This window comes from Lepidochelys olivacea (assembly GCF_965140295.1).
Source record: "Lepidochelys olivacea isolate rLepOli2 genome assembly, chromosome: 15".
NCBI classification, from domain to species: domain Eukaryota; kingdom Metazoa; phylum Chordata; order Testudines; family Cheloniidae; genus Lepidochelys; species Lepidochelys olivacea.
This window is the reverse complement of record NC_140425.1, coordinates 4,318,750-4,339,378: the sequence shown is the minus strand read 5'-3', so window position 1 is coordinate 4,339,378 and position 20,629 is coordinate 4,318,750. Positions and strand designations below refer to the sequence as shown.

The 20,629-nt window shown below is 55.6% G+C and overlaps 1 protein-coding gene across 10 annotated transcripts in view; it reads left to right on the top strand.

Moving 5' to 3' along the window:
• Window positions 1–335: 335 nt before the first annotated feature.
• Window positions 336–20,629, top strand: part of EMID1 (EMI domain containing 1) — a 93,414-nt gene continuing 73,120 nt past the window's right edge. For 9 of the 10 annotated variants that reach the window (XM_084649014.1, XM_084649019.1, XM_084649018.1 and 6 more), the window contains exons 1-2: window positions 336–518; window positions 697–1,123. In XM_084649014.1, the coding sequence (XP_084505140.1) occupies window positions 1,005–1,123 (119 nt within the window). In that variant the 5' untranslated portion in view covers window positions 336–518; window positions 697–1,004. The remainder of the gene's footprint in view (window positions 519–696; window positions 1,124–20,629) is intronic. The other variant, XM_084649015.1, reaches the window with a different exon arrangement.

Genomic DNA, 20,629 nt, shown 5'->3' with positions numbered 1-20,629 from the left:
GCCTCCCCCTTCACCTTTCCAAGTTTAGCAGCGGCTTCCTGTTGGGCCTCTCTCCTTTACACCGATGTAAATTAGGAGTAAGGCCACTGCAGCCAGCTGTGGAAGAGGAAAATTGGACCCTTTCCGAGCAATCCCAGGAAGTGGCTTTCTGTGGAGGGCTGGATCTGGGAAGCAGAAAGAAGTGAGCTCTGTATATGATCTAAGTGGCTTCCCCCTCCCCTTGCCGCTTAGCAAGGCTGGGAATATGAAATCAGTCCACGTCTTGAACATGAAGGGGGGGGTGGGAAGGAGGAGAGAGCAACGCTCGTCTTTTGAAAAGCCTCTGGGATTGTTTGGGTTCCTTAATCCAGTCGAAAGAAAGGGGCAGGACTTTGAGCTGCCTTTAATCGCTTTTCCCTTTGCCAAACATCCCAGCGGTAAGAGCAACGCTGGGCAGAGTGCGAGAGGAGGAAAAGCTGGCTTGCAATAGCCCCCAGCCCCTCTGCCTGGGCCCTGAGGAAGCTCCAGAGCGTTGGAAGGTGAGAGAAGCTGGCGCTCCCTCCCTGTGGCCCATCTTTTCTCCTGCAAGTTTGCAGCGCAAAGAGGCGATCTCTCCTCTTTGGTAATTAACTGGAGTCTCCCCCCAGCTGCTGCAGGAGCCCCAGCCAAGTTAGTGCAGAGAGCGACTTAACTCCAGTTATTGTTTTTGTTTTTCAGGACCGTGCAGGGAGGATTGGCAGCACTGATCTGAGTTCTCTCCCCCCATCCCTGCAAGCTCAGCTTCCTCCTTCGCGGTCCCAGCTAAACCGGGCTTTATTCCGACCGGGCCTGGCACCGGGCCACTACACTTCTCATGAGCCCCTGTGCCAAGGGGGCTTCTCTTTTTTTCTCAATGAGAGATCCTTGAGCGCCTGCCTTGGCCGGAGGAGGGGGCGTGTGGGAGCACATTGGGGGGATCGGCTGAGCTCAAGAACGATCAAGGGCTCTGTGTGAGCTCAGAAGCTCTGGCCCCAGGGCCGGACACGATGAGCATGCCGCAGCTCAGCTGGATGAGGTGCCTGCCAGCTGCCCTATGGCTGTGCTGTCTGCTGCCTGAGGGGAGCTGCACCTGGAGCCTGGCCGGACTCCAGCACGCCAACCCAAGGTAAAGAGCGTCTCGGCAAGGGCAGCCATGCGCCCCTGGGCTGCCCGAGTGTATGCCTGTGCCTAGGGCACAGGGCTGGGCGTCAGGAGACCCAGCTTCTGTTCTTGGCTCTGCTGCAGGGAGCCTTGGCCAAGGCTGGGTGGCTTGAATGCCCCCTCTGCAGAGGAGTGTTGTCCTCCTTTGAACAAATTCTGGAGCTCTACAGGGGTGAGGTGCTTGCCCTCGCTGTTCTGCAGCATGCCATCAAGACAGCGGGGGCCTGGCGCTAGGTGGGCCTGTGAAAATACCCACAGATAGGAATAATAGCAGGAAGAGACCTGATTTGTGAATGTCTGTTGAGAGTAACAGGTGAGTGGCAGCTGGGCGTATAGGGGGCCTTTTGGCCCTAGCATGCTGGCTTGGGTTGGCCTGTGGTGAGGCTCAGCTTCTCTTTGCAGAAAGGCTCGGTGGGAACAATGTGCATCAGCTGAATTTCCTTTGGACGAGCTGGCAGATTGGGGTTGAGGTGTGTTGGCTGAGGACCCTGGGGCTCACAGCTCCAGGCTGCTCTCTATGATCTACTTGGTCTGTGGACAGACCAGGGCTGTTAAACCAGCACCCCAGTCAGTGTGGGGAGTCATCTGGAGTACTGTGTCCAGTTTTGGGCCCCACACTACAAGAAGGATGTGGAAAAATTGGAGAGAATCCAGTGAAGGGCAACAAAAATGATTAGGGGTCTGGAGCACATGACTTATGAGGAGAGGCTGAGGGAACTGGGATTGTTTAGTCTACGGAAGAGAAGAATGAGGGGGGATTTGATAGCTGCTTTTAACTACCTGAAAGGTGGATCCAAAGAGGATGGATCTAAACTATTCTCAGTGATAGCAGATGACAGGACAAGGAGTAATGGTCTCAAGTTGCAGTGGGGGAGGTTTAGGTTGGATATTAGGAAACACTTTTTCACTAGGAGGGTGGTGAAACACTGGAATGCGTTACCTAGGGAGGTTGTGGAATCCCCTTCCTTAGCAGTTTTTAAGGTCAGGCTTGACAAAGCCCTGGCTGGGATGATTTAGTTGGGGATTGGTCCTGCTCTGGGCAGGGGGTTGGACTAGATGACCTCCTGAGGTCCCTTCCAACTCTGATATTCTATGATTCCATGATTCTTACTGAGGTCTGGGGAACCCTGGAGGAGTTGCTGGTTCTGGGCAGTATCCAACTTTTGTGATGTTTGTGGGAAACGTTTTGCTCTAGAAATATCTCCATCACTGGATCCGTGGGGCCTTCCGATGCCGACTGGATCAGGGACACTGTGTGCAGAAGCATTTTCATTTCCCCTTCCCGTCTCAGGCAAACCCAGGAAGCACAGAGCAGTGCAAACCTTGGTAAAGATCCCAAGTTAGAAGCAGCTTTTCCCAGCCCCACTGAGTAGCTTGAGGCACAGCTTGGGCTGAGGGTGCAGGGCAGCTGTTGACTTATTCCATGCAGGAATGGTCTGAGAAGCAACACTTGGCTCTGATTCCAAACTTCTGGAGAATCATTTGGGGGGATTCAGAGCTGGGGTTTGGTTCAGGCCCTTCACTACTAGTCTTTGATTCAACTGACTGTACAGCAACAGGGTGGTATGGAAACCTTACACACATACCCTCCTTAGCCCTAGCAGAGAGCTGATCCTGGGAACACCCTGGCCCACTGGGTGCTGGGGGAGTCAGGCTGCTGCTGTGGGTGAAGCAGGACTCAGGGACAAGAGGCCTTTCAAGGTCTCCGCTGGGAACATCTGCAGAGAAATCTGGCCTGGGGTGAAGCAGCTCCAACCTGCCCCAGCCAGCAGATGCTTTCTCAGCCCAGTCAGAGGCCGGGGGCTGTGAGTGAGGGTCCCTCCCTAGCCAAACCTTACCCACCCCGGGCCCTGGCTTCCTTTGCTCGCTAGTACTGGGCACTTGCTCTTCAGCCTCTGCTTTGATTGGTGAATCCCAGCCCTCCCGGAGGCTTGGGAAATGAACAGTGAAAACTCGGCTGCTCTAGCCATGGGGCGTAGCTATCATTGTGAGCCGTGCCTTAGCAATCCCACAGAGAGATCAGATGGCTAGATCCAGACCATGATGGAGATCCACTTGGGGAGACTCATGAGCTCTAGGATCACACCTGCCCCTTCTTGGGATAGACCATGGTCTCCAGACTTAGACCTGTGTTGCCTCCCCTTCTACCCATCTCCTGCCCTGCTCTTTGCTGGCTGCCTTTGCCACATGCCAAGGGGAACGCCTGCTCTCTGGCCCTCACCCACGGAAGTTGTCTCCACAGCTTCTTGTCACTGACCTATTTAGGGCTGCACTGTTTAGCTTTTCCACAGTGGATGGTTTAGTTTTCAGGTCCCGTGTGTTTGCCATGGCAGGGCCTCCCTGCCACATCCCTGCTAAGGTTCATAGCTACAAAAAGGATATGAGCCATGCCAAATGCTGCGTGTAGTTGGCCCAAGGGACATGCTTTTGAGCTACACAGAGCTCTTCTTCAGGTCTGGAGAAGGTAACCAAAGTGTCTGAGCTAAGTACAAGGTGGGACAGATTGTTAAGCATATGGGTTCACACATGTAAGAGATCCCTTAAAATAAAGTGAGCAATGAACACCTCTGTAGTGGTCAGAGAACCAGAGTTAGCAGGCAGCAGGATGTGTAATGGGCCATAAAGCCAGTTTAGCGTCTCTGTTAAGTCCCTGGTTTTTAGTGTCTGGCAGAGTTATGGATTTCAGTTCCACTTCCCAGGCTCGTCTCTTGAAGGTGTTGTGCAGGTTTCAGGCAGAGAGAGCTGAGATGCTCTGATGAAAGGTACGATATAGGTGTTACTTATTCCCCCAAACCCACCGTAAGCAATAACTGTGAGATGGGCTGCAGGGAGAGGAGACGCTGGAAGGCAGAGCTTCATTCCAGCAGTGGGCTGATCCTGGTGACAGGGCGTGTTATAAACAGGACAGCTCTGGGCTTTCTGAGGTGCTCTGAGATGCTCCAGCTGGAATGGCTGTGTGTGTGTGTAATGGCTGAGAGGGCGTAGGTGTGCAAGGCCAGAGAGGGGGGGTGTGGGGGAGGGGTGTAAGGGCAGAGAGCATGTGGGGGTGTAAGGGCAGAGAAGGTGTGTGGGTGTGGAATGGCAGAGAGGGTGTGTGGGGGTATAAGGGCAAAGGGATGTGTGTGTGTGTAAGGGAAGAGGGGTGTGTGAAGAAATTTGACTCAGCCGGACTCTCACCCTCTGGGGCCCTTTGATTGCTGGTCAGACACTTCCCTGCGTTGTGGGGCCTCTCTCAGGAATGGCTCCGTGCTGCCTGCTCTTCAGCCTGATTCTCTTGTAGCCTCCTGACACTGGAGAAGCTGTGGGGGCACCACTATGGCAAGGGACCCTCTGCCTCCTGCTGCAGCAGGCAGGGTTTGGGTGACTTTGCCTCCTCTCCCCTCCATAGGATCATAGAATATCAGGGCTGGAAGGGACCTCAGGAGGTCATCTAGTCCAACCCCCTGCTCAAAGCAGGACCAATCCCCAACTAAATCATCCCAGCCAGGGCTTTGTCAAGCCTGACCTTAAAAACTTCCAAGGAAGGAGATTCCACCACCTCCCTAGGTAACGCATTCCAGTGTTTCACCACCCTCCTCGTGAAAAAGTTTTTCCTAATATCCAACCTAAACCTCCCCCACTGCAACTTGAGACCATTACTCCTTGTCCTGTCCTCTGCTACCACTGAAAACAGTCTAGATCCATCCTCTTTGGAACCCCCTTTCAGGTAGTTAAAAGCAGCTATCAAATCCCCCCTCATTCGTCTCTTCTGCAGACTAAACAATCCCAGTTCCTTCAGCCTCTCCTCATAAGTCATGTGTTCCAGTCCCCTAATCATTTTTGTTGCCCTCTGCTGGACGCTTTCCAATTTTTCCACATCCTTCTTGCAGTGTGGGGCCCAACACTGGACACAGTACTCCAGATGAGGCCTCACCAATGCCAAATAGAGGGGAATGATCACGTCTCTTGATCTGCTGGCAATGCTCCTACTTATACAGCCCCAAATCATAGAATGTCAGGGTTGGAAGGGACCTCAGGAAATCATCTAGTCTAACCCTCTGCTCAAAGCAGGACCAATCCCCAATTTTTACCCCAGATCCCTAAATGGCCCTCTCAAGGATTGAACTCACAACCCTAGGTTTAGCAGGCTAATGCTCAAACCACTGAGCTAGCCTGACAACCTAACCAGCTTTCTAGCCAGCTTATAGTCCCTTCATCCAGCCCATACTTCTTTAATTTGCTGGCAAGGATACTGTGGGAGACCATGTCAAAAGCTTTGCTAAAGTCAAGGAATAACATGTCCACTGCTTTCCCTTCATCCACAGAACCAGTTATCTCATCACAGAAGGCAATTAGCTTAGTCAGGCATGACTTGCCCTTGGTAAATCCATACTGACTGTTCCTGATCACTTTCCTCTCTTCTAAGTGCTTCAGAATTGATTCCTTGAGGACCTGCTCCATGATTTTTCCAGGGACTGAGGTGAGGCTGACTGGCCTGTAGTTCCCTGGATCCTCCTTCTTCCCTTTTTTAAAGATGGGCACTACATTAGCCTTTTCCCAGTTGTCTGGGACTTCCCCGGGTCACCATGAGTTTTCAAAGATAATGGCCAATGGCTCTGCAATCACATCAGCCAATTCCTTTAGCACTCTCGGATGCAGTGCATCCGGCCCCATGGACTTGTGCTCGTCCAGCTTTTCTAAATAGTCCCGAACCACTTCTTTCTCCACAGAGGGCTGGTCACCTCCTCCCCATGCTGTGCTGCCCAGTGCAGTAGTCTGGGAGCTGACCTTGTTCATGAAGACAGAGGCAAAAAAAACATTGAGTACATTAGCTTTTCCCACATCCTCTGTCACTAGGTTGCCTCCCTCATTCAGTAAGGGGCCCACACTTTCCTTGACTTTCTTCTTGTTGTTAACATACCTGAAGAAACCCTTCTTATTACTCTTAACATCTCTTGCTAGCCGCAACTCCAGATGTGAAATCAGGAAAGCCAAATTACTCCTGCATGCCTGAACAATATTTTTATCCTCCTCCCTGGTCATTTGTCCAATCTTCCACTTCTTATAAGCTTCTTTTTTGTGTTTAAGAGCAGCAAGGATTTCACTGTTAAGCCAAGCTGGTCGCCTGCCATATTTACTGTTCTTTCACGCTCTTTGCCCTCCGGTGAGGTACTGGTGCCAGCTGTGCGGCCTGGCACAGAGACTGTTCTTTCTGTATCTTCTACCACGCCATTGTTCCCCCTCCTCCCCTGCCCCCGAATCTGTAAATGCTTGGAATAGAATTTCCTGTCCTACCTCTTCTATTCTTTGCACTGCCCCCTGTTGGCCAGGACACCACCCACCATGCCCGACCTGCATTTCCTATGTGCAGGATAGAGCTTGATCTGCCTTCTGCTCCATTGCCCTCTGTCATTATACCATGGCAGGGCGCCTAGACCCCGTTGTGCTATCCGCTGTACAAGCATCTAGGGAGACATGCACCCTGCCCTGAAGAGTGCTCAGTCTGACTAGTGGAGGAGGCAGATGAAGGGTGGGAGGGGAAACAGGTGTATAAAGGGGAAGTGACTTGCCTTATGTGTCTTTCAGGCCTTTTGCACTGACTTCACTGCTGTTATACCCAGGAGGGATTTGGCCCCTTCCCTCTGGAAAACCACCCCTCTCTCTGATCCTTTCCACCCTCCACCAGCCCCCCCAGAGCTTACCAGACAATGATCCCTCTCCTGCTCTTTAAAAGTAAACAATGCCCCTCCCCCTGGCAAATTCTTTATCCTCCTCGCAGGGCAGCTCCTTTTCAAAGGCCCTTCTCCTCGGAGAGCAGACAGGCATCTCACAGGTCACAAAGCAGCAAGATGAATCATCTGGCCTGTGGCTCTGCAGCCAGGGAGCCCCACCCTCCTGTGGGTCCCTGGCTCAGGCCTGCTTGGGCTGTTTAATATTGACTCCAGCTGGCTGGGAATGGGAATTGCCATTCGTGGGAAATTCTGAAATGATTTTTCATTCCACATTGGAATGAAATTTCCCACAAAACAGATCATCCCCCTCCCCCCAAGCAGTTAATTTGGGATCATTGCAAAATGCTTCATTTTGATACAAACGTGCCCTTCCAATAACATTGATTCATATAATTTTGACTTTGATATTACATTCAGCTATTCAGCGCCATACAGAGGATAAATATGATTGATCGAAATATACAACGGAAATAAGGATTCAAATACATCAGCCAAAATGAATTGAATTGAAATGAGACAATTGAAGAGAAACATTTTTACCTTGTGAAAGTGAAATGAACATTATCGAAACGAGAAAGTTGAACAATTTGTTTCAACTTTTTCCTTTCAAAAATTTAGTCAGAATTGACACATTCCTGCAACATGTTTTGATTTTCACAAAACTGCAGTTTTCAATGGAAAACTCTTCTGATGGGTGTTGTTCGGCCAGCTCCAGTATCCATAGGGTGAAAGCACTCGGGGCCCTGTCAGGATTGGGGCCTTGTGCTGGGTGCTCTGCAAATAGGCATCAAGGCGTGGACCCTGCCCTGAAGAGTCTTGTGTGGCTCCCACGATGACAGGTGGCATGAGGTATGGGTGCAGTTGGGCATGGCTGTAGATAGGCATGGGTGCAGGTAGGCATGGTGCGTGGGTGCAGGTGGAAATGGGACCTGGATCTGGGTAGGCATGAGACAAGAGTGCAAGCAGGCAGGATGTAGGGCAGCCTGGGCCATGGCGGTAGGTGGGCATGGGTACGGGCAGGCCTGAGGTGGGTGCGGGCTGGCATGCTATAGTGAGGATACTGGAGTGCTCAGCTCCCAGCAGAGATGTGTGGTAGCAACAGGGCCAGGGTTTAAGAGTGGTGCAGGGCAGCAGCCTGCTGTCCGGGATCGTAGGGATGGGGAGGGCAGCAGAGCAGCACACTCCACACTGGGGGCAGCGGCAGGGGCCCAGGTACCAGTGGGCAGAAGTAGGAGTCCAGGCCAGGAGACTAGGCACCCAAGACTGGAGGACCCAATCTGGGGATTAGCAAGAATGATCAGGAGCTTAGCTGTGCCTGGCTGGCCACAATCCCCATGGGCTTCTCCCTAGTGAATCCTGGTCGCTCTCCATGCCCATGCTGCAGACACATGCAAGTGCTCCCTTCACTGTCTGCATGGCCTGGGCTCCCCAGGTGCCAGGCTCTGCACGAGCTAAACGCAAGTTGTTCATTCACAGGCTGGGGGGAGGGAGCCTGGCGAGAGCCCAAGGGGCATTCGAGCAGCATGCCTGGATAGAGCATAGCCTAGGTCAGCGACCCAGAGCCTGCCCCACACTGGACGTAGGGTGCCGGAGTTCTGTGTGGGCCAGTCCCTCAGCAAGGGGTGACTGGCTGGAATCGGAAGGGCACAGCACATTGGGTGCTGAGCTTTTACAAATCTGAAACCAACTGTGGGTGCTGAGCCCTGGAGAACCTGGTCCCCTGGGAAAACCCCAGAGACAGCCCCAGCACTCAGTGTGCCCCCCCAAACCTCCTTCTTTCCCCATTCTAGCCCCGGGGCACTGCTGGGGCAGGGGTGGGGAGCTCCCAGCTGTTCCAGCCCCGGGGCACTGCTGGGGCGGGGGTGGGGAGCTCCCAGCTGTTCCAGCCCCGGGGCACTGCTGGGGCGGGGGTGGGGAGCTCCCCGCTGTTCCAGCCCCGGGGCACTGCTGGGGCGGGGGTGGGGAGCTCCCCGCTGTTCCAGCCCCGGGGCACTGCTGAGGCAGGGGTGGGGAGCTCCCAGCTGTTCCAGCCCCGGGGCACTGCTGGGGCGGGGGTGGGGAGCTCCCCGCTGTTCCAGCCCCGGGGCACTGCTGAGGCAGGGGTGGGGAGCTCCCAGCTGTTCCAGCCCCGGGGCTCTGCTGAGGCGGGGGTGGGGAGCTCCCAGCTGTTCCAGCCCTGGGGCACTGCTGGGGCGGGGGTGGGGAGCTCCCAGCTGTTCCAGCCCCGGGGCACTGCTGGGGCGGGGGTGGGGAGCTCCCCGCTGTTCCAGCCCCGGGGCTCTGCTGGGGCAGGGGTGGGGAGCTCCCAGCTGTTCCAGCCCCGGGGCACTGCTGGGGCAGGGGTGGGGAGCTCCCAGCTGTTCCAGCCCCCAGGGCACTGCTGGGGCAGGGGTGGGGAGCTCCCAGCTGTTCCAGCCCCCAGGGCACTGCTGAGGCAGGGGTGGGGAGCTCCCAGCTGTTCCAGCCCCGGGGCACTGCTGGGGCAGGGGTGGGGAGCTCTCAGCTGTTCCAGCCCCGGGGCACTGCTGGGGCAGGGGTGGGGAGCTCCCCGCTGTTCCAGCCCCGGGGCACTGCTGGGGCAGGAGTGGGGAGCTCCCAGCTGTTCCAGCCCCCGGGGCACTGCTGGGGCAGGGGTGGGGAGCTCCCAGCTGTTCCAGCCCCGGGGCACTGCTGGGGCAGGGGTGGGGAGCTCCCCGCTGTTCCAGCCCCGGGGCACTGCTGGGGCAGGGGTGGGGAGCTCCCAGCTGTTCCAGCCCCCAGGGCACTGCTGAGGCAGGGGTGGGGAGCTCCCAGCTGTTCCAGCCCCGGGGCACTGCTGAGGCAGGGGTGGGGAGCTCCCAGCTGTTCCAGCCCCCAGGGCACTGCTGAGGCAGGGGTGGGGAGCTCCCCGCTGTTCCCGTGCTGTTGCAGGGGTCAGAGGAGCGATGCTGATATCAGGGTCTACCAGCAGCAGTCACTGTGGGGCTGGTTCCACCCCCTCTCCCAGCACAGCTGTGGCGGCTGTTGGGAAGAACGTGGGATGTGCCAGCTAGTGGGGTGCTGCCAGGCAGGGGGTGGGGGAGGGCCTCCAGCTGCAGCCACTCAGTGGGTTTGTGCAAGACAGGCAGTCTGCAACAGATTAGCCCCCCGGGAGAGCGCTGAGTGCGACAAACTGCAGCATCCCCCCGTGTGGGCACGGGAGCCAGCACGCCAGGGTCTTTGTTCTGCTCGGCTTCATGGCATCTGCTCCCTCGCTGTGTGGGGAGCCGTGATGGAGAGGAATCCCAAGCAGGCTGCCCACATGCTGATTTCCACCATTCCAGCGCCCAGCTGGGAGCGTGGCCTCCCTCGCCACACAGATGGCCCCTTAAAGCCAGACGCACCCAGGCCTTCCCTTGCACCTGGTGCTTAGCTGGGCAGAGGGAGTCACAGCTGCGGTGGCAGGGGCTTGAGCCTACCATGCAGACCCAGGGTCTCCACTGCTGAGAGCCCAGTTTCCAGTTAGAGAGAGAAGGCATCATATAAAGGAGCCTTTGTGGTGGGGCGGGGGTGGGATGGGGAGGGGCCCCGGGCCCGGCCCCGCTACAGGAGGGACAGAGAGGCCAAACTGTGACAGACAACTCTGGCTGGGAATGCGCTAGGAATGTGAGAGCCAGGGAGCGGGAGGGGACCTCATGGCCTTCGCCAGCTAGCGATGCCAGAGCCACCCCTGCTCCAGGCCAGGCCCAGAGTCAGGGCTGGGCTGAGTGCCCGCCCAGGGCACACCCAGCACTGTGCGCCCTCCCACACCACGGCCCCTCTGACCCAGCTGGGAGAGGGAAGGGACCCCAGGGCCGAAGGGTTCGTTTAGCAGAGCGGGATCACGTAGACCACATGGCAACGTCTTCCAGAGACTAGCCCCCCCCAGGATGGACTGGAGCCATGGCCCTTGGGGAAGAGGGGCTTGAGCCCCTTCCCATAAATCGCAGTCCCTGATAATCCCTCAGCTTTCCTGTGAGAGTGAGAGGAAACCCTGAACAAGAGGCTCGGTGCTCCGAGGCCCCCCTCCATGGCCCCCGACCAAGGGGCTGGGCGCTCTGACCCACCCCACATGGCCCCCGACCAAGGGGCTGGGCGCTCTGACCCACCCCACATGGCCCCCGACCAAGGGGCTGGGCGCTCTGACACACACACACCCCACGGCCCCCGAACAAGGGGCTGGGCGCTCTGACCCACCCCACATGGCCCCCGAACAAGGGGCTGGGCGCTCTGACACACACACACCCCACGGCCCCCGAACAAGGAGCGTGGTGCTCTGACCCCACCCCATGTTCCCAGAGCAAGGGGCTAGATGCTCCAGAGCAGGGGGCTTGGCGCTCTGACCCCCCTACAGTGTCTCTGCCACAATAGCTGTCTGCCCACTGGAGATGCACCAGCTGGGAATGGCTGGGGGCAGATTTGAGCCCGTGCAGTAGAGCCGAAGGGCTTGATCTCCCCATGTCCTGTCTCCCTTCCCTCTGAGCCCACTGGGAAGAGCTGCGAGTGGGGGACTGTGAAGCCTCGTGTAGGGATCGCTCTGCGATATCCCAAACCTGCCTCTCCCAGCAGGAGGCACTGTTGCAAAAGGTGCAGGAGCCAGACTCTTCCATCAGGAGGTGCAATAAAACTTGCACCAGCGTAACCCAGTGGTTGCCCCCTGTTTCCGACCCACAGCACAGAGGATGTGGGTCTTACAGCCCCAGCTTGAAAGCCTGGCTCTTTAGTTCGCACTGTACAGCTCGTGCTTTGGAGGTCCCGGGTGTCAGCCAGTGTAGCAGCTGTTAGGGGGAGGTAGCCAGCTACTGCACTCCCAGCTTTCCTCCAGCTTGAGGAGCTCTTGGGAAGGGTGCAGAAGCACTATCAGGGGCAGAGGACAGCTCCAAGGACAGGTGGTGCTGCAGACAGGAGGGATAGCTCAGTGGTTTGAGCACTGGCCTGCTAAACCCAGCGTTGTGACTTCAATCTTTGAGGGGGCCATTGAGGGATCTGGGGCAAAAACTGGGGATTGGTCCTGCTTTGAGCAGGGGGTTGGCCTAGATGACCTCCTGAGGTTCCCTTCCAGCCCTGAGATTCTATGAGTACCATTGATTATACACTGGAGCAGGTGAGCTCAGGCAGTTTCTTTGTGTGCCCCGTGAGAGGGACGGCAGTTCTCCGTCTTCCCCCTCTGTTGTGGGTGAGTGGGCAGGGCCAGTCCCTGGGCTGGTGCAGGCTTCCTGCACTGGGCCAGTCCCTGGGCTTGTGCAGGCTCCCTGCTCCCCGTGCAGTCTGGGCTGGGCGGCTCCATCTCTGCACTGAGCTCAGCTCCCAGGGTTCCCCCTCTGTAACATGTGCGTTTGGTCCCTCGCCAGCCTGGCTCTGTGCTGGACTTAGCTCATCTTGGGATCCTGGCTCCAGGCTCTGCAATGGAGGGGGCTGGAAAGGGGGCAATGGGCCATTCTCCTCACCACCATGTGCTCCCAGCAGAGGTGAATTGGACACCGCAGGCCTCACCAGCGGCATCTGGATGCAGTCTGAACTGGCCTTTTCTTTCATTTTTTAACTACTGCTGCTGGGTAAAGCCTCCAGCCCTCAGGAAGGGAAGAAGCTGGAAGAAACCTAATATATCTGAAGAGTCAAGCCAGTAGCCTGCAGCTGGGGAGTCACCCCAGCACAGCTCTATGAGCACCCCAGCTCCTCTCCTGCAGTAACATACAGGCTGTGTGCTCAGCCGTTCTGCCGTCTCAGTGGGGCAGTTCAGTCCGCCCTAGCATGGTGCCACCCCAGGCAGACGCCATGGTGAGCACAGCCCTGGCCCCTCTGGTCCCTGCCAGCTGGGTCTCCGGAGCTGCCCGAGCTGCCCAGACCGGCTGCCGAGACTCAGTTGCAGCGTGGGGCCCACACGGGCTGGCGGCTCACGCGTCTTGGAAGAGGAGACTGCACTGATCTTGCGTCCTGGCGCTGTGCGGGCAAGGGGGCAGCAGCAGCTCTGTGTGCAGAAAACAACTGTTCTGATGCTGGAGGCACCGTGGGGCAGGGCCTGGGCACGACCTGGGCCCACTGCGGAGGATGGGCTCTTATTACTAATACCCGTGGCTGCTACGATAGTGCCTAGGGTCCATCCAAGATGGGGAGCCCTTGGTGTCAGGCGCTGCAAAAACCACAGAGAAGCCACCAGCCCCTGCCCCAAAGAGCTGCCTACGTAAACAGACAGGACAGAGGGGGTAGAAGAGGGGCAGAACACACACGCAGAGGGAAAAACAAGGCCACAGGCCCCTTGCAGCCCCAGGGGCAGGTGATCAGGGACCCGGTTCTGGGCCGCTGTAGCAGTCAGGAAGGGAACACTGTAACCATGGCTCCTTCTTGTTCCACGCTTACCAGCGGAGCCAGATCCTCGGCTGCTGCAAATCAGCGTAGCTCCAGCTGGAGAACAGGCCCCCGCGGGTGCGGGTGCGAAGCAGGGGGGTGCCGGGGTGCAGGTGGCGGCCTGAGCCGTCTCCCAGGCCAGCAGCAGCTGCCCTGCTACCTGTAGCACACGAGCCTGAGCGGAGCTAGCCTGGGTCTGGCCCCTGGGCTGGGAGGCTTGAGCCCAGCTGCAGCGTAGACAAGCCCTAAGTTCACCTCAGCTCCCTGTAAGCGGCCCAGCACCCTACTTAGCGCCAGGCAGGCACCCAGGGAACCCGCTGGGGACCAGCCACGCACTAGCCCCACCTCACCCGGCCCCCACCTCGGCTGTGCCCGGACCTGCTGGGGCCGGCGGGAGGGGCACCTATCCTGCAGCCCCAGAGCTCCTGCAGTGGGGAGAGGTGCCTCTTCCCCCCAGCCCAGGTGCTGCTGTGGGGAGAGAGAGCTGGGGAGAGTCCTCTCTCCCCACCGTAGCCCCTGATCCCCCTCCTGCACCCCAAACCCCTCATCCCCGGCCCCACCCCAGAGCCCACACCCCCAGCCAGAGCCCTCATGCCCCTGCACCCCAACCCTCATCCCCAGCCCCGAGCCCCTCATGCCCCTGCACCCCAACCCTCTGCCCCAGCCCTGAGCCCCTCATCCCCAGCCCCAGCCCTGAGCCCCTCATCCCCAGCCAGAGCCCTCATGCCCCTGCACCCCAACCCTCATCCCCAGCCCCGAGCCCCTCATGCCCCTGCACCCCAACCCTCTGCCCCAGCCCTGAGCCCCTCATCCCCAGCCCCAGCCCTGAGCCCCTCATCCCCAGCCAGAGCCCTCATGCCCCTGCACCCCAACCCTCTGCCCCAGCCCTGAGCCCCTCATCCCTGGCCCCATCCCAGAGCCTGCACCCTCAGCTGGAGCCCTCACACCCCAGCACCCCCAATCCTCTGCCCCAGCCCTGAGCCCCCTCCTGCACCCCAAACCCCTCATCCCTGGCCCCACCCCAGAGCCCACACCCCCAGCCAGAGCCCTCATGCCCCTCCACCTCAACCCTCTGCCCCAGCCCTGAGCCCCTCTGCCCCAGCCAGAGCCCTCATGCCCCTCCACCTCAACCCTCTGCCCCAGCCCTGAGCCCCTCTGCCCCAGCCCCACCTCAGAGCCTGCATCCCCAGCCGGAGCCCTCACACCCCCAATCCTCTGCCCCAGCCCTGAGCCCCCTCCCACACTCTGAACCCCTCGGCCCCACCCCCACCACATGAATGTTGTTATGTGCACCCATAGGAAAGTCACGTGTCACACACAACCTCCCTATTGCTGCACATAACAAAATTTATTCCACACGTGGGTGGGAAAAATGAGAGGGACACTGGCCCTCACTATGGTCTTCTGACTTGACCCAGATTTTTTACTCCTGATATCCCCGCTGAGCAACCTAGCCACAGGAGGGCAGTAAGCTGGCTTCTGTCCTGCCTCATGCATTGGCCGGGCTCTGACTGTAGCATCTATAGTTGGGGGCAAAAGCTGGGTGAAGAATTCTGGATCTTTTATTTAATCTACGAATTCTGCCTCTTCCCCCTCCACCAACCCAGGAATTGTCTGCAGCCAGATCACCATCTTCTCACATGTATTCATTATTCAAAATGATTAAATAAGGGATGCAAATCACTGTGAGTCTGCAAAGGAGGTCAGCATCATTAGCCCCATTTTACAGATTGGGAAACTGAGGCACGGAGAGGGGAAGTGACTTGCCCAAGGTCAGCCAGCAGCAAGGCCAGGACTAGAAACCAGGACTTCTGTGGCCCAGGCCAGTGTGCTACCCACTAGGCCAAATTGCATCCCAAACAAATCCCCTCCTTTGCAACCACAAGAAACCACACCATATCAACAGCAGCACTCAAATCCCTCAGGACACAGGACATTCAAATCCCCTTCACAGGCTGCTTCCCTTCAGGCTCTGGGAGCAGCTATCAGACAAGATAAGACCTGATTCAGGTGTACAAAATAATGAATGGGACAGAGAAGATAAATCTGTATCTTCTGTTCCTTTTGACTCAGGAAATACAAGAGCAAAAGGACATTCAATGAGATTGAAAGACAGCAATTTAAAACTGCCACAAGAGATGTGTGTTTACACAGTGCACAATTATCCTGTAAAACTCACTGCCACAGGATCACACTGAAGCCAAGAGCATAGCAGGATTCAAAAAAGGATTGATAAAAGTGTAGCCCCATAGACCAAATGCAATCAGCAGAGGTCTGGCCCCATGCATTGCACCAAAGATGAAGGTGGCTGGCTGCGATCTGCTCTATTCTGTACAAGCTAGTTGTGTCCCAAGAGCTCCCAGCAAGCTCCTGGCCCAGCCTCTAGTTGAGGTTTGACATTGGCTTAACCTTTCCTCACAGATCTTAGGTTGTGAATTTTCAGTTAGAACAATGGTCTTGTAGCTTAGGCCCAGACCTCCGGATGTGGGTTCTGTTTCTGGCTTTAAGCTGTGACCTAACATAAGTCACTGCCCCTCACTGTGCCTCAGTTTCCCTTTCCTAAAATGGAGTTGATCATTACTCGCAGTGCAGAGGGCTTGGAAGCAGGGTTCTCACCTCTTACAAGGTTATCCTTTTCTCTTGTAACATTGGGTGTTTTCCTTTAAGCTCCAGGACCCAGAGTCATGTGATTAAGTGGGAAGCTCTTTTTTTAAAATGTACCCAGTAAGTTTCTAGCCTTCATGATGGTGGGGAAGAGCTTGCAAATGTGACCTGAGCACAGCCTGAAGGCTCTGAAAGCAGGAGGCAAAGAAAAAGAAGCCAGCATTTCTTTATTTGAAATCTCCTGAATTTTAAGCCAATCCCATGATTTCTGGACTCTTGGCACTGGTGACACTGTGCAAGGATTAAGCCCCAGTTCATGCTCAGGACTCTGCCTGCGCACAAGACAAATGACCCCCCTCACTGGACTGGCCATGGGTCATTAATGTTTGCTAGGCCCTTGGAGATGCCCAGATGGAAGGTGGGTTATTATTTGTTGCTCTCCTTTGATCTCTCCGCTCTGCCTGGGTCTCTTTGTAAGCAGTGCTCCTGTTTGCAATGGTGCTGCCTACAACCCTGCACAGGACTAGTTTGAATCTCGCTCCCATCCCACCGCACAACACCCACTCCCGCTATTATGGCAGTGGGTCCTGCGGGCCTCGTGGGATCCTGGTCCTGCTGCAGGGCTCTAGTGCGGCCTTTACAACCTGCTCCGCTCCCTTTGACTTCAGTGCGCTCAGAGGAAAGGCCACGAGGAAGGGCTTGGCCCTGTCAAGCCCAGTAGCCAGCAGCCTGCAGAAGGAGCCGTCACGCTGGTTGCCCCAGCTGCCGCAGGCGAGAGAGGAGGCACTGCCTTTGGTGCCATAGTCTTGAGTTTTCGCGGCACCTGGTTCCCAGGCCAGGTGTCTGCGTAATGGTGATACCCTGGGAAAATTCCTCGTGCGCACTGGAGCTCACAGCACTACTCCCCGAGCATGGTGCGCTGCCGGCCAGCGCAGCTCGCTCAGAGCCCAGGAGCTCTCCTCTGCTCCTAGCACCGCCCCTGCCAGCCTGCTGTTCTCCTGTGGCACTTCGTCCTGAAAGGGGCCGAGCATCACAACGGTAGGAATACCTAGTTCTTATAGAGCGCAAGGAGGTCAGTGTCCTTCCCCTGTCTCACAGAGGGGAAACTGAGGCTTGGGAGGGCAATTACTTGCCTATGGTCACCCAGCAAAGCAGTGGCAGAGCTGAGAATTTTGCCTAGCTCTCCTAGTCTGGTGCTATTCACTAGGTGACACTGCCTCCCCTGCCTCATTGAAGCTGAGAGGAGCCCAACAGCTTCCCAGCATCTCTCAAGAGGTGGCCCCGGGTGTGGTCTTATGAAGGGTGGTTGATCACCCCATTGTACCTACCTCCCTAGGGGCCCCAAAGTAGTCCCTCCATAGAAAGAGCCAGCCACTGGGTACGCACAGTCCCCATAAGAGCCAATGGGAGGGGAACATAGAAATGTCGGGCTGGAAAGGACCTCGTGAGGTCATCAAGTCCAGCCCCTGCAATGAGGCAGGACCAAGTAAACCTTGACCATCCCCAACAGGTGTTTGTCCAGCCTGTTCTTAAAAACTTCCAGTGATGGGGATTCCACAGTCTCCCTTGGGAGCCTGTTACTAGAACTGGTCTGATAACTACTGAGCTGGGTGTGTGCAGGTGTGGGTTCATTAACATCTGGAGCAGAGATTCCCCCACCATGCTGTGTTTCCCTGCTTTTCAGGTCCCAGAGTTCCATGCGGTTCTTGCCTTGGAATCTCTGTTCTCCATTCTGTATGCTACTGGGGATGCCTCCCTGTCCCATCTTCATAAGAACGGCCCTACTGGGTCAGATCAAGGGTCCTTCTAGCCCAGTATCCTGCCTACCGACAGTGGCCAATGCCAGGTACCCCAGAGAGAATGAGAGAGAATGAACAGAACAGGTAATCATCAAGTGATCCATCCCCACTGTCACTCAATGCAAATGAAGCTAGGGGAGTTACCTTAATCCTTGTCCGGAGGGGTTTAGGCGTGTTTCCCACTGCCTTTTCATTGCTTTTCTTAAGTCTTTCTTCCGATCGGTTTTGGTTCAAGCAGAGGCTGGGAGTTGGGGGGTGTCCTTCATGAGTCAGACAGGCTGGATACTGCGCCCTGGTTCCCCAAGAACACAGAGCTGACAGGTAGCACCATTCAGAGGGTCATCATGCTGCTCTAGGAATCTGCATGCCTGAGAAGAGCAGTGGTCCATCTAATCCAGTAATCATGGTCAGGGGCTTTAAAAAAGGCCTGATCCCAATCAGTACTCAAGGGCAAAAGGTCCCAGAGCCAGTTCCCAAGCTCCTGAGCCTTCCAGTTTGCCTGGTATCCTTAGCAGTTTCTTTGCAAACATGTAAATTTCTCGCTCACACCGTTTTTCCTGCCAAAGAATGGCTGCTTAACCAGCTGATGGTCCATTTGATTATTCATAGAATCATAGAATATCAGGGTTGGAAGGGACCTCGGGAAGTCATCTAGTCCAACTCCCTGCTCAAAGCAGGACCCATCCCCAATTAAATCATCCCAGCCAGGGCTTTGTCAAGCCTGACCTTAAAAACTTCTAAGGAAGGAGATTCTACCACCTCCCTAGGTAACTCATTCCAGTGCTTCACCACCCTCCTAGTGAAAAAGTGTTTCCTAATATCCAACCTAAACCTCCCCCACTGCAACTTGAGACCATTACTCCTTGTCCTGTCATCTTCTACCACTGAAAATAGTCTAGAACCATCCTCTTTGGAACCACCTCTCAGGTAGTTGAAAGCAGCTATCAAATTCCCCCTCATTCTTCTCTTCTTCAGACTAAACAATCCCAGTTCCCTCAGCCTCTCCTCATAAGTCATGTGTTCCAGACCCCTGATCATTTTTGTTGCCCTTCGCTGGACTCTCTCCAATTTATCCACATCCTTCTTGTAGTGTGGGGCCCAAAACTGGACACAGTACTCCAGATGAGGCCTCACCAATGTTGAATAGGGGGGAACGATCACGTCCCTCGATCTGCTGGCAATGCCCCTACTTATACAGCCCAAAATGCCGTTAGCCTTCTTGGCAACAAGGGCACACTGTTGACACATATTCAGCTTCTCGTCCATGTCACCCCTAGGTCCTTTTCTGCAGAACTGCTGCCTAGCCATTTGGTCCCTAGTCTGTAGCGGTGCATTGGATTCTTCCGTCCTAAGTGCAGGACCCTGCACTTATCCTTATTGAACCTCGGATTTCTTTTGACCCAATCCCCCAATTTGTCTAGGTCCCTCTGTATCCTATCCCTACCCTCCAGCATATCTACCACTCCTCCTAGTTTAGTATCCTCTGCAAATTTGCTGAGAGTGCAATCCACACCATCCTCCAGATCATTTATGAAGATATTGAACAAAACCGGCCCCAGGACTGACCCCTGGGGCACTCCACTTGATACCGGCTGCCAACTAGACATGGAGCCGTTGATCACTTCCCGTTGAGCCCGACAATCTAGCCAACTTTCTACCCACCTTATAGTGCATTCATCCAGCCCATACTTCCTTAACTTGCTGACAAGAATACTGTGGGAGACCGTGTCAAAAGCTTTGCTAAAGTCAAGAAACAATACATCCACTGCTTTCCCTTCATCCACAGAACCAGTAATCTCATCATAGAAGGCGATTAGATTAGACAGGCATGACCTTCCCTTTGTGAATCCATGCTGACTGTTCCTGATCACTTTCCTCTCGTGTAAGTGATTCAGGATAGATTCCTTGAGGACCTGCTCCATGATTTTTCCGGGGACTGAGGTGAGGCTGACTGGCCTGTAGTCACCATGAGTTTTCAAAAATAATGGCCAATGGCTCTGCAATCACATCTGCCAATTCCTTTAGCACTCTCGGATGCAATGCATCCAGCCCCATGGACTTGTGTTCGTCCAGCTTTTCTAAATAGTCCCTAACCACCTCTTTCTCCAGAGGGCTGGCCACCTACTCCCCATGTTGTGTTGCCCAGTGCAGCAGTCTGGGAGCTGACCTTGTTCGTGAAGACAGAGGCAAAGAAAGCATTGAGTACATTCGCTTTTTCCACATCCTCTGTCACTAGGTTGCCTCCCTCATTCAGTAAGGGGCCCACACTTTCCTTGGCTTTCTTCTTGTTGCCAACATACCTGAAGAAACCCTTCTTGTTACTCTTAACATCTCTTGCTAGCTGCAGCTCCAGGTGTGATTTGGCCCTCCTGATTTCATTCCTACATGCCCGAGCAATATTTTTATACTCTTCCCTGGTCATCTGTCCAATCTTCCACTTCTTGTAAGCTTCTTTTTTATGCTTAAGATCCGCAAGGATTTCACCATTAAGCTAAGCTGGTCTCCTGCCATATTTACTATTCTTTTGACACATCAGGCTGGTTTGTCCCTGTAACCTCAATAGGCATTCTACCGCTTGGCTAAGGTGCTGGCTAGCCTTTTGTCTCGGAGGAACTGGTTTGTGTCTTGTCACGGGGGTTCTGCACGGCCATTAAGGGGAGGGGCGCCCCTGCTTGCTCAGTGCAAGTTTGATACTCCTTTCGCACGGTTGTAAGTCTCAGCTGGGCCAGACAAACACAGTCAGGGACTCCAGCCCTCTGGACAGGGCAGAGCAGAGCAAACAAACAGTCTAGCTTTTAGGCCTCTTAGTTGGGGGTAAATAACAACAAACTGGAGTTTCAGCCCCTTGGGCAGGGCGGAGCAAATGAGCAGGCTGTAGCCCCTTGGCTGGGGCACACACTAGCAACCAGCAGCTTCAGTCCCCTGCTCAGAGGGAACAAACAATTTATAGTCCCTGAGCCTCCTGACAGGGGCAACCAATCACAAATAGGGCTCTGACCCCCTTGATGGGGCAGA